General features: G+C 43.9%; 1 protein-coding gene and 1 long non-coding RNA gene across 7 annotated transcripts in view; one reads left to right on the forward strand and one right to left on the reverse strand.

Annotated features, from left to right (window-relative positions):
- LOC121439554 lies at positions 1–8066 on the reverse strand. Of its 2 annotated transcripts, none has more exons than XR_005973264.1 (3): positions 7935–8066; positions 4783–4930; positions 1–126 (listed from the first exon to the last, which is right to left on the reverse strand). It is a non-coding gene; the product is annotated as an uncharacterized LOC121439554 (long non-coding RNA). The 2 variants fall into 2 exon arrangements; XR_005973265.1 differs by lacking the exon at positions 1–126 and adding an exon at positions 4010–4024.
- Positions 8057–17321, forward strand: part of LOC121439550 (general transcription factor 3C polypeptide 2) — a 24910-nt gene continuing 15645 nt past the window's right edge. Inside the window, exons 1-7 of one of the 5 annotated variants that reach the window (XM_041640058.1) lie at positions 8057–8278; positions 11659–11721; positions 13021–13096; positions 13486–13752; positions 13897–14218; positions 14472–14600; positions 14924–15200. In XM_041640058.1, the coding sequence (XP_041495992.1) occupies positions 13509–13752; positions 13897–14218; positions 14472–14600; positions 14924–15200 (972 nt within the window). In that variant the 5' untranslated portion in view covers positions 8057–8278; positions 11659–11721; positions 13021–13096; positions 13486–13508. Of the gene's footprint in view, positions 8279–8472; positions 8895–11658; positions 11722–13020; positions 13097–13485; positions 13753–13896; positions 14219–14471; positions 14601–14923; positions 15201–17321 lie in introns of those variants that run through there. The other 4 variants (XM_041640056.1, XM_041640057.1, XM_041640060.1 and 1 more) reach the window with 4 other exon arrangements.

Genomic DNA, 17321 nt, shown 5'->3' on the forward strand with positions numbered 1-17321 from the left:
CTCGGGTGGTGAGCTCCAGGCCGGTGCTGGGAGCATGATGGTTCATGTAGGCATCAAATGTATTCACAGGCCAGGCATGGTGGCACAGGCAGAGCTTTCCTTAATCCCGGATGGGGTGGCCAGTCTCTGTAAAACCAAAGGCCAGCCTGGTCTACATGTGAGTTCCAGGCTAGCTAGTGTCACAAAATGAAACCTTGTTTCAAAAACAACTACTAGGGCTGCAGAAGTGGCTCACTGACTAATTTCCAGAGGACCTGTGTTCAACTCAGCATCCATAGTGGCTCTCGTCTATCTGTACCTCCAGTTCCAGAACATCCAACACCCTCTTCTGACCTCAGGTGTGCATATGGTGCCCATACACAGACAATGGGAACACACATAAAATAACAGCTGGACATGGTAGTGCACGTCTTTAATCCCAGCATTCAGGAGGCAAATGCAAGAAGAGCTTGAGGTCAGCAAAATTCCAGGACTACGTAAAGAAACTAAACCTCAAAAATAAAAACCTAAATATATTTATAATTTTTTTAAAAGATTTATTTATTTATTTTGTATACAGCATTCTGCCTCCATGTATGCCCGCACGCCAGAAGAGGGCACCAGATCTCATTACAGATGGTTGTGAGCCACCTTGTGGTTGCTGGGAATTGAACTCAGGACCTCTGGAAGAGCAGCCAGTGCTCTTAACCTCTGAGCCATCTCTCCAGCCCCTATAATATTTTTTTTAGATTTTATCTATATAGTGTTTTGCCTGCATGTATGCCTGCCGTCCAGAAGAGGACACCAGATCTTATTATAGATGGTTGTGAGCCACCATGTGGTTGCTGGAAATTGAACACAGGACTTCTGGAAGGGCAGCCAGTGCTCTTAACTGCTGAGCCATCTCTCCAGCCCCTTAAATAATTTTTAAAAAAACTATTTTTTAAACAAATAAAAAATTATTTGTGCCAGGCAATGGTGACACACACCTTTAATCCCAGCACTTGGGAGGCAGAGGTAGGTGGATCTCAGTGAGTTCGAGGACAGCCAGGACTGTTACAAAGAAACTCTGTCTTGAAAAACCAAAACCAAAAATAAAATAAAAACAAAAATTTTTAAAAGGCTGGTTTTGATGGCTAACACTGGTGGGATTTGCTGAAGGAGGTAAAGGCAAGAGGATCACAAGTTCAAGGCCAGCCTGAGCTACACATTTACCCAGCATTGGAGAGGCAGGGGAAGGCTAACCTCTGTGAATCCAAAGCCAGCCTGGTCTACAGAGTGAGTTCCAGGACAGCCAGGGCTACACAGAGAAAGCCTGTATCTAAACACATCTTTCTGACTCTTAAAGGTGAGGAAAGGGAGTCACAGAGAAGTTAGGTTACTCAGCCAAGACCACTCAGCTGAGGCACAAAGAACTCACTTAACACAGTTGCTCATGTGGTCACAAGCAGTCTGAATCCAAATCTATAAGTTTGTTTTGTTTTGGCCAGGGTTTTATGAAGCCTAGGGCTGTGGACAAGGACAACCTTGTGCCTGAAGTGACACACCTTAAATCCCATCAATCAGGTAGCAGATTTCTGAATCTGTGACCAGTCTGGGCTACATAGTTAGATCCTAGCTACAAAATTATTTTAAAATAAAGTTATAAGTCATTGTTTGCTTCCTGAAACAAAGCAATATGAAGTACCTTGACCCATTTAGGGGTTGCTACCATAAGGCAGATATGAAATTACCGGGCCTAAAGAAATGACTTAAGTGACACCACTTAACTTTCTGAGACATTGTTGGTTGGCTCTGATACCAGGAATGTAGCTCATAACTATCTACGTCCAGTTTCAGGGAATCTGATGCCCTTAGAACTCCACAGGCACCTGCACATGTGGGCAAAAAAAACTCACATAGGCATAAGCACATACACATAAAAATAATTTTAAAAAAGATTGTGGTTTTTTTTTTCTTTTTGGTTTTTCTGGGGGGCTCACCATCCAGCTCCCAAATAAATCCACATGGAATCTTATTATTACTGATAAATGCCCAGCCTTAGCTTGGCTTGTTTCTAGTCAGTTTTTCTTAAATTATTTCATCTACCTTTTGTCCCTGGCCTTTTATCTTTCTCTATTTAATTTTCCTCCTTATTCTGTGTCTGGTTACGTAGCTGGATGGCTGGCCCTAGCATCCTTGTTATGCCCACATTATGAGCCCCTAAGAGACCACCAGGAGTCCAAGTTTGTCTGCAAAAGCAAAGAGCCTTCACTGCAAACTCGAGCTTGAACTCTCCGGCTGTCCTTTCTGACGCAGCGACTGGATTAGAGAGCCCTGAGCTGAGCCATGGCAGGGTTTTTAAGGAGTAAAGAATGGGGGGACAGGGGAAATCTGGATTCAAATGGGGGTTGAACTTCTGATTGGGCAGGAGTGAGGTAACAGAAATTTTGCCAAACAGGGATTGGTACTGGTTTTGTTGCAAGGAAATTGGCAATCTATATATAGATTATGTAAATTATCTTTAATGTTCTAGAGCATTTAGTACTTGTTTGTCTCAATTCTGATTGGTCTCCCACAGGGTACAGTTTGTGGCTTTTCCTGGTTATTGTAAGGGTGAGGTCTAGTCCCAGTATAGTTAGTTTGCAGCCTATCATAGCTGCACTAATGTTAAGTTAGATCTCTTCACCCTTCTCCTAGTTTTCTTGCTCCTTTATCCTCCTCATTCCAGATTTCTCTTCCTGTTTTATTCTGATTGCCAGCTCTGCCAATCCTTTCTCCTGCCTTGCTATTGGCCATTCAGCTCTTTATTAGACCAATCAGGTGTTTTAGTCAGGTAAAATAACACAGCTTCACAAATACAATATAAAAGAATGTAATGCATCTTTGCATCACTAAAATAAATGTTCCACAGCATAAGCAATTGTAACACATCTGAAAATATTCCATAACAAAAGGTGTTGGCTTAAATCACGCCTTCCAAGTGCTGGGAATTGTGGGCTGAGACACAATGCCTGGTTCTGCTTTCATGGCCCTCAGGTTAAAGGACAGTGTAGGAAGGCAGAGGAGCTATCTTCACTGTGAGCTCAAGGCAACACAAATGAGCCCCTTGAACGATGTGACTGGCTCTACCTAGCACAGTTGTCTTCAATGGGGACACATGATGTAGTCCTTGGAAAATCCTTTCTCAGTAAAAGAACCAGGAGGCAGATCAGCAGAGGAAATAGCTTTGTGTGAAAAAACAGTTCTTGCTGGGTGGTGGTGGCGGCGGCGAAGCCTTTAATCCCAGCACTTGGGAGGCAGAGGCAGGCGGATCTCTGTGAGTTCGAGGCCAGACTGGTCTACAAGAGCTAGTTCCAGGACAGGAACCCAGGAACCAAAGCTACAGAGAAACCCTGTCTTTAAAAAAAAAAAAAAAAAAAAGCCGGGCGGTGGTGGCGCATGCCTTTAATCCCAGCACTCGGGAGGCAGAGGCAGGCGGATCTCTGTGAGTTCGAGACCAGCCTGGTCTACGAGCTAGTTCCAGGACAGGCTCCAAAGCCACAGAGAAACCCTGTCTCGAAAAACCAAAAAAAAAAAAAAAAAAAACCACGAACAAAAAAAAGAAAGAAAGAAAAAACAGGACTAGCCCGTTGCAGAGTAAGTTCAGTGATGTTCACAGATAAAGCTATAAAGGTGGACTGAGGCTTTAGTGAGAGCCAAGAGATCCTGAGCCTTGGAATAGAAATCATCTGTAAAGGTGTTTTTTGTTTGTTTGTTTTTTAGGACAGCGGTCTTGCTGGAATTCACTATGTAGACTAGGCTGGCCTCAAACTCACAGAAATCCACCTTCTTCTGTCTCCCAGAGCACTGGGACTAACGGGGTGTGCCGCCACCACCACCCAGGTATTTTATTTCTACATAGGACAAAGGGAGAGTAAACTGTGTGAGAATACTTATCTTTAGATGCAACAATTATCAAAACTTGCCATTTTTTGTTTCCTTTGACACAAGGTTTCACAACGGTGAACTGTATAGCTGGTGCTGGCCTTGAACTCAAGCTCCTCCCACTGCCATTTCCTGAGGGCTGAAATATGCCACACTTTAGTTTTTATTATATTGAACTGTGGAGGGGTACACAGAGATGGCAGTCAAATGACAACTTCGTCTCCCCAGTCCTTATTTTTTTCCCTTGCTGAAGTTATTGTAAAGAAAATTCCAGACATTGATCATTTTCATTATTGCAGACTTCAGCGTGTCTCCTAAAAATACACTTCATGCCAGGCAGTAGTGGTGCAAGCCTTTAATGCCAGCACTCGGGAGGCAGAGACGGGCCTATGAGTTCAAGGCCAGCCTGGTCTACAGAGCAATTTCCAGGACAGGCTCCAAAGCTACACAGAGAAACCCTGTCTCAAAAAACCAAAAATAAATAAATAAATGTAAATAAATAAATAAATACAGTTCACACATACTAAATAATGCTTCCTTAGGATTATCTAATCCAAAATCAAATGTTCAGGTTGACTCAAAATTAGCTTTTTAAAATATTTTTATTTTAAAAATATTTTAATATTTATTATATATACTGTATTACGCCTGCAGGCCAGAAGGGGACACCAGATCTCATTACAGATGGTTGTGAGCCACCATGTGGTTGCTGGGAATTGAACTCAGGACCTCCAGAAGAACAGTCAGTGCTCTTAACCACTGAGCTATCTCTCCAGACCTCAAAATTGGCTTGTTACAGTAGGTTACTCTGAATCAGAGCCCGAACAAATCCATATACCTTATTATTATATTTCAAAAAGCAAGGCTGGGATGTGGCTCAGTAGGAGAGCATCTCACCTGTCTAGTCCGTAGATCTTAGGGTTCCGGCTTTTGCACTCAACAGAAACATTTCTTTCCGAGTGACCTCTTTTCTTTTAAAGTGATGTCACTTACGTTGTTTCTCTTAAGCCTTGTGATTTTCTAGTCACCTTTTTGGCAGTGATACCTAAACGGATAGAAGTATTTCATATTACTTTGTATCTGCAAGCAAACAATGATTTGTGACTTTATTTTTAGTGATAAATGTGGCCTGACATTTTAAGGTTCCCCTGAACCTTTTATTTAGTGGTTTTATCCAAATGCTAATGAATAGTAATTTCACCAGAATATAAAAGTGTCTTTTTTCTAACTCTCACACATTCTGTATTTAGCAATGACAATCATTTTAAAGAGTGTGGAGACATGTGCCTGTATTCCAGCCCGGGGAAGGCTGAGGTAGCAGAATCACGAATTTGTGGACAGCACCGGCTGTTATTTAGCAAGAGAGCCTACTCAAAAAGGAAGTGGGTGGGGAGTAAGACCCTCACATCAGTTTGTTTTTCTAAACTCTAAATCGTACTGGAAAGGCAAGATAAACACTTAATTGGTCCCTGTGTGTTCTGGGTTTTTTTCCCCCCAGACAGGATCTTGTCATGTAACCCAAGCTACCCTTAAACCTATCTTGGCCATCTGAGGGGTAAGCCTACAGGCTCTTGACTACGAGTGGAGTCTTTACTTTTAGGTCAGTATAAGCTGGTGGGCTTGCCGGGCGGTGGTGGCGCACGCCTTTAATCCCAGCACTTGGGAGGCAGAGGCAGGCGGATCTCTGTGAGTTCGAGACCAGCCTGGTCTACAGAGCTAGTTCCAGGACAGGTTCCAAAGCCACAGAGAAACCCTGTCTCGAAAACCCGAAAAAAAAAAAAAAAGCTGGTGGGCTTTTTGAATGTACCACTCAGTCACTAAATTTAAGCAAATCAACAAGGTCAACCTCATGCTCAGAAAGGTAACTATTAAGAAATTAGAGACGTAGCTGGGCGGTGGTGGCGCATACCTTGGGCGGTAGTGGTGCATACCTTTAGTCCCAGCACTTGGGAGGTAGAGGCAGGCAGATCTGTTAGTTCAAGGCCAGCTTGGTCTACAGAGTAAGTTCCAAGACACCGACGGCTACAAAGGCTACCTTTGTCCCAAAACCAAAACGAAACAAAACAAAAAAGCACCAGACCCAAACAAAACCAACCAAACAAACAAACAAAAAAGACATTAGACCAAGACACAGAACACTCAACAAAATACTTTTCAATGAAAACTACAGATGTGCCTACCTATAACATTGAGCCAGCAACTCAGCTTTGAGGCATTCATCCTAGCCACAGAGTAGCATGTCTGAAGTAACTTAGACATGAATTATAGCAACAATGCAACACCATCAAAAAAACAGAGACCACACAAATAAATACTCAGCAGTAACAGTAAATAACAAAATAGTTAACTACACAGTTACCCACTCAGTAACTAACTGCATATAGTTACATGCTAAGCAGGCACATAGAATAAGGAAGATTTTCATACAGATATGGAATATACGAGTATACGCAGTTAAAAGTAGCCAGATAGGGGCTGGAGAGCTATCTCAGTGGTTAAGGGTGCTTGCTGTTCTTCAAGGGGACCAGAATTTGATTTCCAGCACCCATATTAGATGGCTCATAGCTACCTGTTAATTCCAGCACCAGGGACCTAACATACCCTTCTGGCCTCCAAAGGCATCGACATGAATGTGTACATACGCTATTCCACATAAATAAGAAAGCAGTGGTCTGTTTTGTTGAGACAAACTGGGTATGGAGGTTTGTGCTTATACTGAGAGCACTTAGGAGGCTGAGGCAGGTCCGTGGTTAGCTCCAGGGCACTTAGGGTAAAGGTATGAGATTGAGAAAGAATGTAATCTGAGCATAAACACAATCTACAATGAGAAAGGGGTTAACTGCCCCTGGGTTAGTGAAGTTTGAAAATAGTCTTGATGCCCTTGGTGTCTTGAACTCTGAGCTACAAAGCATCTTTTTTTTTTTTTTCAAAAGTAAAGCCATTAATTTTGTGACAAAATGAAAGGGAACTTAATCACAGGCAGGAAGATTTTTGTTTTGTTGTTTGGGTTTTTCTTTCGAGACAGAGTTTCTCTGCACATCCCTGGCTGTAGACCAAGCTGGCCTTGGTCTCCCTCCCAGTTCAGGGATTATAGCCACGCACCACCACCCAGCCAGAGGTAGGAGTTTAAGAGATTGTGTTCGTTACAGAAGTAAATCTGTAACTCCCTACACAATGTTGAGGAGCCAGTACCTAAAGGAGGGGAGAGAAGACATCTATTCAAAATGCTGCCTCTGGGCATAAGGGGACAGGAGAGAACTGGGTGTCCCCTTTCTTTCCTCCCATAGGTTTTGGCTAACTCCATACTTTGGTTTTAAGTGTCAGGGTTAACCAAGTAGGGCCTTAAGTCCTGGACTCAAGAGATCTTTCTGCTTCAGCTTTGAGTACCTAAGGACTACAAGGGAGAGCAAGCATACCCCAGTTTCCCCTTATTTATTTTTTCATTTTTTTCTGAGACAAGGCTGCTTCCAACTTCTTGGTCCAGGATGACCTCGAACTGCTGATCTTTGGCCTCCACCTTCCCAGTGATGCGATTATAGCTGTGCACCATTATACCGACTCCTACACTTCTCCTAAATGTTTAATCAAGAGAATTAATGGACAAGCGTATTTGGAAAAGGAAAGACTGGCTTATTCCACCCCTTCCTGTTCATTTTTTTTTCACCCTCCTCCTCCGCACAGGTATGGGCAGACCTGGAAAATTTATCTGGTTTTAAATGGTTCAGGAAAACTTGTTGCACTTGTTTCCTCCATCATGGGCTACCTCCGGAGACGGGAGGCCTGGCAGTCGGGCTGACGAGCTCTTTAGGAGCGCAGCGTACCCACCAAGACTAGGCTCCCCCCGCTTCCTTTTCTTGGCCTCTTTCCAAGCCCTATTTTTCTTCCTGTCTCTGCTCATTCACTTAGCAGCAGAAAATCAGTAGCTCCTCTCCTAGTCCGTCGAAGCTCGGGGTTGCCGTTAAGCAGCAGTGTGGTCTGGCTCTGTTCGCCACAGCCTGAGTAATGGCAGCTCGGAACGCTGGGCGACAGCTAAAGCGCGACAACCTCACCTTCAAAGCTTTTCAGCAAGGCCGCTGGGGAAGCCACGGTGCCGCGCAGGCGCCGACCTCCCCTTCCGGTTGCTGAAATTCCCAGAAGGCTCTGCAGTGTCCCAGGGCCGCGGAAGCCAGGCTCCAGCTCGCGGGCATCGGAGGGCTCAGCGCTGCGCCGCGCTGCATTATGGAACACAGAGTTTAGTAGAAAACTCGGGAGGGAACGCACTCCCGACCGAGCTTGCGTTTACCTTGTGCCGGGGGCGGGGCAAGGAAGAGCCGCTCCAGGTTTCGTCATAAAACCGCGACCCGACAGGCGGCGCCATCTTCGAACTTGGACTTCCGGAAGGACTTTGGCGCGGGTGAGTGTACCGCAACGGGGTGTGCGGGGGACCTAGAAATACTCCTCCCCTTCTTTTGCCGTAGCGCTAAGGCACTGGGAACCGGTTCCCGATTCCGCTCTGATCCTCGCGCAACGGAGCGCGCCTCCCAGCCTCCGCGCGTCCCCGGAAAACCGTCGAGCTCTCACCTCAATCCCCACTGTGGCCACTGAGCATCCCCCATCCCTGCCAGCCTCTCTTCCCCCATGCAGTGCGTGCAGCGCAGTAAGCTGGCTCCAGGCTTCCGCGCTGCTTACGTTGCTCCCCTTGGACTCGGTGAACCCGCTGTTGTCCTCAGGCCGAGGGAAATCAGGCTCGCCTGTGGAGAAAGCTGCCCCCACGGCCAGGATTGGGGAATGGCAGGTGGTGGCGTCTAGACTGATTGCAGTCAGTCCCCCTCGTTGTGCTCAGTCCCCTCTTATTGTGTCCCAGCCTTTTTCTTCCCAGTGGCTCTAACCCCGGGGGTTGTGCCCCGCGCGCTGCAACCCCATTGGCGCAGCCACGGGCCAGTTATGTTTCCTTGTCTGGGCTTTTTATCCCGCGGCAAGTTGGCCGTCGGCTGGGCAAGACAGAGATGGCAGCCTCACCCCCTCAGGAGGTAATTCACTTTGCTGGAGAGGTTTAGGATATAATCAGATAAGTTTGCCCTTGGGGGCATATTGTTATATAAATTTAAACAATCTTTTGCTGGCGTTGCCTTTTACCGGTTTCACCTGTGGTGCCGTTTTCTTACGAGTTTTAAATTGTTCTTTTCAAGTTTACACTCCTTAGTCTCTAGCAGTATAAACTGAGTAACGTGAGTTGCAGATTTCTGTGCAGGTTAAAATAAAAATGCAGCTAAATGAAAGTGTTCATTTGTGTACCCGTAAAATTAATTATCTGATATGTCACTAGTTGTATGATAGAAATACTTTGGGGAACAGTGTATGTGAAAAGTGATTCCATGTTTATGATGTAGTGGTTATCTAATTGTTTTTCTTTTACCCAAGTAGTCAGGTTAGCAGCCTGAAGCAGCAAGGAAAGCAGACAATTTGGGAATGTAAAAATTCTTAACTAGAATTTACTGAACAGTTCTTCCTTTACTGCCTGTCCAAAATTTGTGTTGTAAACTCCTTAGTAGAAATTACACCACTCAGCAAGCATTGGACCCATTTTTGCCTTTAATCCCAGCACTCTGGAAGCAAAGGCAGGATCTCTGTGAATTCAAGGCCAGCCTGGTCAATTAGAGCTAGTTTCAGGATAGTCAGGGCTACACAGAGAAACCCTATCTCAAAACAAACAAATGAAAAAATAAATTAAACCACTCATTGCCACTTCCTTTCATAAGAAGTGAGTCTTCTAAAGGATGTTTTTGTATGTTGAACCACCTGGTGAAAAAGTTATGAGCTAATTGTTGTATTTGCCGTGCATCAGATTTGAATATTGAAGTAAATCAGGCAAGCAACAAGTGCTCTATACAAACTTTCAAGGAAGATAGATTTTGTCTTATTCACTACAACCAGGATATTGTTTTTTGTTGTTGTTCATTTTGCAAGGCCTTTGTTTTAGACAGGTTTTTATTCCAGGTTGGCCTTGAACACCAAATCCTTTAGCTTTAACTCCTTAGGGCTGAGATTATAAGTATTCACCATCATGGCCAACTGAAACTTTAAAATTTGAAATTAGAATCTGTTTCATAAATATAGTTACCACAGTTACTTAATTTCAATTTACCGTGTCTGTTGTAAATACTGGCAGTCTTTCGACATCACAGCTTCTCTATCAGAAAATCTTCCTCCCTCCCTTCTTCCTTCCCTCCCTTCTTCCTTCCCTCCCTTTCTGTTCTGGGGATTGAATCCAGGGCTTTGGGGGGTGCTAGGCAAGTGCTTTATCCCCGAACTGCTTGTCTAGCTCATAGGAAAGAATTTTATGCTATTGCCTTTACATGAATGACTTCCAGCTTAGTAAAGACTTTTTCTCAAGCCTTTCTTTATTTTCTGACTTGAAGTATTTTTTTTTTTTTTTGAGAACTCTGAAGTGGGCCTGATGCTGTTTCCTCTATAAGAGATGAGATGTACATAGATGTACTTTTTGAAATTTAGCGTTGTCACTCAAATATTTTTGGTCTTAATAACCTTTTTTTGTTTTATTTTGTTTTGTTTTTTTAACAGGGTTTTTCTGTGTCATAGCCCTAGCTGTCCTGGCACTAGCTCTTGTAGACCAGGCTGGCCTTGAACTCACAGAAATCTACCTGTCTCTGCCTCCCAAGTGCTGGCATTAAAGGTGCGCACCACCACCATCTGACTCAGGTCTTGATAATTCTTTATTGATCATGTTTTTGTTTTGCACAGTAAGCCATTTATTTATTTTACATGTGTGGGTGCTTTGCCTGCCTGTATGTTTGTGTACCACTGGAATTTTGGTTGATTGTGAGCCACCACATGGGTCCTGGCAACCAAATCCGGGTCCTCTGCAAGAGCAGCAAGTGCTCTTAACTGCTGAACCATCTCTCCAGCCTCCGACTCCTCACCCACGCCTTCTTGATCTATAAATTGATGCCTTCCTTGTTTCAGTATTTGGAGTGGGGAGAGTTTGAGAGGGCACAGGGTCTTACTGTATCCCTGATGGTCTGGAAGCCTCTATCCTCTTGACTATGCTACCTTCTGCTGATGGGATTACAGGTGCCAACCACCAGTCCTCCCTCTCTTCTATTAATTTTTTTTTTTGTTTAATTTAGGGTCTTAACTATATTAATGTAAACCAAGATGGCCTTGGATTATAAGTATTATATGCCCTTACATTTGCCTTCTTTCTTAAAACCTAAATTATTTAAACCAGGGATGGTGGAGCACACCTTTAATTCCGACAGAGGCAGGCAAATTTTGTCAGTTCAAAGCCAGGCTGTGCAACATAATGAAACCTTGTTTCAAAAACAACAGCAAAGCCATAAATTACTAGTTGTTAACCCCTCACCTCTCCTCCATTTATGTCATTTTTTTGTCACTAACTCTTTTTCCCTCTCTGCAATCTGTGGCTTTTATCAAACCTGCCCTTCATCTCACTTTTTAGCAGTATAGTTTTAATTTGCTGTTTCTCTTCCTGTGTATATAATTTCCAAGAACCTTTTTTTTTTTTTTTTTTTTTTTTTGGTTTTTCGAGACAGGGTTTCTCCGTAGCTTTTTTGGTTCCTGTCCTGGAACTAGCTCTTGTAGACCAGGCTGGCCTTGAACTCACAGAGATCCGCCTGCCTCTGCCTCCCGAGTGCTAGGATTAAAGGCATGCCCCACCACCGCCCAGCAAGAACTTATTTTTTACATAATTCCTTTCCCTGTGGCTGACCATTTACTCAAACCACGTTGCCATTGTTTTCTCTTGTTTCCTAGATCCTGTAGTTTTTGTGTTTGCTGAAAATTTTCTTCTGTTTTCTGGAATAGTTCTTTTGAAAGGTACTTTTCAACTTTTTTTCTTTCTGTCCTGTCTGTGTATAGATCCTACATTGGATTCTTTTTTTACTTATTCCTAGTTTTGAATGAGATACAGGTCTTCAAAGAGTAGCGCTACCATACGCAGCTTATGAGGTTGCATTGTGTCCTCACACATGGGTTAGAGATTTACTGCTGCCATTGCTGGAGCTACTCGTAAGGAGGGGTGGGGGCCTGAGCGTATATTTTTCTTTTAGAATTTATGTGAGCACACTTTTCCATTGAGGCTGATGAATTCTTTATCTTTTGTCTTAACCTATGGAGGGTTCCCTTCTCGGATTTGAACTATTTCTGCCTCTTGTCAAAGGCAAACAGGTTGCCCTTACCAGAATCTAGATCCTTACAAAGTTGTATTTGGCCAATTTTTTTGTTTGTGGTCAATGTTTCACTTCTGCCAATCTCCTTGGTCTGTGGTTATCTATCTGATTTTTCTGGGTTCATAAAGATTTGGGACACTTTAGTCTATTTTTTGATGTGAGGAAGTTCTTTTAAGTGATAGGATGATTTTTAATTATATTCTGGCCAGTAGACACCTCCTCTCCCCAATTCAAATGTACATTGATGGCTAGATTCCAGAAAACTAACTCTCTTTCGTCATGATCTCATGTAGCCCAGGCTAGCCGTGAACTTCTGCCTCCAATCCCCCAAGTGCTAGGATTTCATAATGTGCTGTCCCACTTAGTTCAGTACTACTCTTATTCTTAAGGAAATCTGTCCCTTTACTGAATATTCACAGAAATGGATGTTGCCTCTGGGTACCTACATTCGTTTGGTGTCAGTTTTATAGTATCTGGCAACTCTGTATATTTAATCATTACGAGACTTGCTGTGTTATATCCCAAGCTGGTCCCAGATTCCTTTTGCTTCAGTTTTCATAGTAGCCAGGACTTTGCTCTGCACCATCACACCTGCTTGGGAGCTGTTATTTAGTCTATTTTTTAGAAAGTTACAGTTCTTCCCTAGAGGTGCATAATTTTTATCTCCTTTTCCCTTTGGTGGGGAATCTGAATATGATTTATTTTATTATTTTTAGTAAGAACTAAGTTAATTGAATATTCACTTCCATATCCTTATGAAGATATATGAGGCTTAAGTAATGTTCATAAAGTATAATGTTTGGTATATAGTAAGCAGTTAATAAACAGTAGCTTATTATTGTTTACTTATTGTCTGCTACATGAGAATGTAAATCTCAAGAAGGTAGCATCTTGCCTGTCTTCTGTTGTTTTTTTTTTTTTTTTCTTTTTTTCTTTTCTGAAACAGGGGCTTGTGTAGCCCAGGCTAATCTCAAAATCAAAGCACCTCTCCTGCCTCGGCTTTCAGGGAGCTGGGGTTACAGGTGTGCACTACTATGTTCAGCTCCTTGTTTGTCTTGTCATTTACTAGTTCCTAAAACAATGCTTAACATAATAGTTGTGTGTTTGGGGGTGCATTTATTTATTTGTTGAGGGGGGCACACGTGAGAATGTGGAAGTCAGAATACAACTTGGACAAGTTGGTTTTCTCCTTACAGCATGCCATGTGGATCGGGGGATTGAACTCAAGTCATCAGACTTGGCAGCAAGCACCTTAACCTACTAAGTCATCTTACCTCCCTAGTAGTTGTTTGAATGAGTGAATGATTGATCTGGATGCTTGGTTCTGGTTGTGGGATGAAGGGAAAGGGAAAAATCTGAGCCTCTACAAATAGCTTCAGTGTTCCACTCATTGTTGTATCTCTGTATGCAGGGCAGCCATTTTGGGGGGTGCTGATGGATACCTGCGGGGTCGGCTATGTTGCCCTGGGGGAGGCCGACCCCGTGGGGAACATGATTGTGGTAGACTCTCCTGGACAAGAAGAACTAAACCAGCTGGATGTCAAGGCCTCCTCAGAAACATCCAGTGTGGAGACTTCCATCGAGATGTCACTGCCTACTCCTTTGCCCGGGTTTGAGGATTCTTCTGACAAGAGGCTTCCTCCAGAGCAGGAAAACCTCACCAGGTTGGAACAGCAAGGTATGTGCCTGGCCCTTGCTCTTCTTGTCTTTCTATGCTTAGCATGCTAAGCTCATGGGTTCTTACAAACTTGGGTACCATATACTGTACTCCAAAGAACCTTGAGCTCTGATCCCATCTCATAGACCATGTTCTTCTCTACAGATCTTCCTTCAGAGATGTCAAAGGTCTCAAACCCTAGGGCCTCAAAGCCTTCCGGGAGGAGAGGTGGTAGGACACCAAGAGGCCCTAAAAGGTCTCAGCAGCGTAAACCTCCATCCACCCCTCTGGTTCCTGGTCTCTTAGATCAGTCCAACCCTCTGTCTACCCCCATGCCTAAGAAACGAAGTCAAAAGTCCAAGGGAGACCTGCTACTTCTGAAGTTGTCCAAAGGCCTAGATCAGCCAGAGTCTCCACATCCAAAGAGGCCCCCTGAGGACTTTGAGACCCCTTCTGGGGAACGACCCCGCCGAAGGGCTGCCCAAGTGTAAGGATTCTGGGGCACAGCCTGGTGGAGGGATGGTGGTGGAAGGGGAGGGTAGGGCAGATGTTGAAGAGATGGGAAGACTGGTGAGGTGTCAGGTAAGTAGGGGTGGTGTCTGGGTTCTGGGTGGGGCAGCCCTTTAGCTCTTACAGCCACTTTTGTGGTATGTGTTGCTAACTTTTGTATCTAAGTGATTTCTTTCTGTATCTCATACTCCATCACATTTTTTGTTTGTTTTGTTTTTGTTTTGAGACAGGGTGTCGCTGCCTAACCCAGGTTGGCCTCGAACTTGCGATCCTCCCACCTCAGCCTCCCGAGTGCTGGGATTGCAGGCGTGCGCCACCACACCTGGCTCTCCATCACATTTTTCACAGACTTCCCCCAGGTCTTCATTGCTTTTACCACTCAATATATTTCAGTGTTTATGTGCCTTTCCTTCTTTCCCTTGCCCTTCATGTTCTATGTGGTAGAGTAAAGAATGTATTGGCCTAGAATTAGAAAACCTAAACTCATATTCCTTGGTATCTGGCTTGCCTGTGCCAAATCACTTAATTTCCTGGATTTCTGTTTCTGCTTCTGTTGGAGGGAAGGGGAAACTGGCAGCTGCTTCCCAGCATTTCTGAGATCAGTAAAATAATAATAAAGTCTGGAAATGTGGGCTCTGTTCAGTGCTTGTGAGCATGGCTCTGACTCCACCCTGTCCCACAGGGCACTTCTGTACCTTCAGGAACTGGCTGAAGAGCTCTCAACAGCCCTGCCTGCTCCGCTGTCAGGTCCTAAGAGTCCCAAGGTGAGCAGCCCCACCAAGCCGAAGAAGACCCGGCAAGCAACCTCTCAGGGTGATGAAGACGGCAGCGCTCGGGATGAAGACTTTGTTCTTCAGGTCGAGGGTGAAGATGAGGAAGAAAGTGAGGCCCCAAGTGAGAACTCATCTGATCCTGAGCCTGTTGCACCCCGAAGCACCCCACGAGGACCCACTGCAGGGGTAACTTGAGTTGATGCAAAAGTATGGGGAAATGAGAATTTTAGGAAGCATCGAGTACCCAAGAGAATGCCTTTGCTCTTTCATAGCCAAAACTAGTACCAAAAGAGAGAAAGACTTCAAAAATGTGATGTATTGGGGAGGTTATAGGGGAAGAACACAGTGAATAAGATGGTTCACGCCAGAGTGTTTCCTGCTAGAAAAGGATCCTGCTTCTCTATTGAATGCTACAGAATGACTTAGAGATGGGGGAGGGGAACTGACTGCACAAATTTCACAGAGGGACGACACTTGAGCTGGGCCTTGAAGGGCAAGTACAGGTTTCCAGGGGCGGTGGTGCTTCCCCAGAAGGTGATTGCAGCAGATGAGCAGGGTCTGGGTGAATGATGTTGTAGGGAGGATGGAAGAGCTTGCACTAGTACGCGCCAACACATGCTGGTTTTGACTGAGATAGAAATACATAACATAAACTTACACATATCTATACTGTTGTGTAGCTCTCATTACCCGCCATGTCTGGAACTTTTTATTCTTTGTGGTACTGGGGATTGAACCCAAGCACTCACATATGTTAGGCAAGTTCTCTTTTCTTTAGTTTTTTTGGTTTTCAAGATAGGATTTCTCAGTAGCTATGGAGCCAGTCCTCGATCTCACTCTGTAGACCAGGCTGGCCTTGAACTCACAGATTTGCCTGCCTCTGTCTCCCAAGTGCTGGGATTAAAGGTGTGCGCCACTACAGCCCCACTTTTCTATTTTAAATTTTGAGACACAGTTTCACTGAGTTTCCTAGAGTGGCCCTAAATTCACTGTGCAGCCTAGGCAGGTCTTGCACTTGCAATCCTTCTGCCTGAGCCTCTTGAGCAGTTAGAATTCTCAGCCTGTGCCACCAGACCTGACAATTTCCAAAACTGTTTTTAACATTTCCAGCTAAAGCTGCAGACTCTTTTTAAGTTGAAAAGAGCATGGGTAAGAAATAGGACAAACTGCACTTGACATTCAGAAGCTTTCATTTATCCAGATGAAAGTTTGCAGAATCCTAAACCAACCAATGAAACAAGCAGAGGTGAGACCCCTTTAGGGAGATAAGAGAATTCACAGAGCTTGGAGAGAGAGAGAAAAGGGAGAAACTGGTGCATTCCAGCTATGGAACATCATGTGAAGTAGATATTGGGGACATGATGAACTGCCTTTCTGATAGGTGGAATTTGGGAAGTGCCTGTGGGCCATGAGTCCATAGTATAATTGTATGGTCTCCCAGTGCTTTCCTTGCCTTGAGAGCACATGTAAGGGAGCACTGAGACCCTCAGTAATTAAGAAACTGATCCTTTGAGATCAAAAATATTTATTTTTTAAAAATAAAAATGCAACAAATCCAAAATATTAAAAAGTATATATGTCTATATATGTCTGTGTATATCATATATATTATACATATGTATTAAGAATATCATCTAAATAGTGTATGGGTACTTGAATGCTACAGAGTGAGTATGGAGGTCAGTAGACAACTCGGGAATCAGTTCTTTCTTCCTTTGTGGGTCCTAGGGATCCAACCTAGGACATCAGACTTGGCAACAAGCACTTAGCCTGCTGAGCCATCCTTTTAGATATGTTAGTAACTTTTTTAGTCATGTTCTTATACTGCAAGCTGGGCTTTAACACTGTTTACTACAGACAGGTCTCAGACATGATCCTCCTGCAGTTGTCTTAGTACTAGCATTGCAGATGTGCACCATCTCAGCCAGCATAGAAAGGAAGAAACTTGGGGCTGGAGAGATGGCTCAGTGGTTAAGAGCATTGCCTGCTCTTCCAAAGGTCCTGAGTTCAATTCCCAGCAACCACATGGTGGCTCACAACCATCTGTAATGAGGTCTGGTGCCCTCTTCTGGCCTGCAGACATACACACAGACAGAATATTGTATACATAATAAATAAATAAATATTTAAAAAAAAAAGAAAGGAAGAAACTTGGTACACATGCATAGTGTATGTGCATGTGTGTGGAGGCTAGAGCTAGACCTTGAATGTCTCCCTCTGTCATTCTCCACTGCTTTTTTTTTTAAAGATTTATTTATTAATTATGTATGTATACACCATCTGCCTGCGTGTATCCCTGCAGGCCAG

This window comes from Microtus oregoni, unplaced genomic scaffold (genome assembly GCF_018167655.1).
Source record: "Microtus oregoni isolate MIOR12 unplaced genomic scaffold, Mior012 000062F_ref0000492, whole genome shotgun sequence".
Classification (NCBI taxonomy): domain Eukaryota; kingdom Metazoa; phylum Chordata; class Mammalia; order Rodentia; family Cricetidae; genus Microtus; species Microtus oregoni.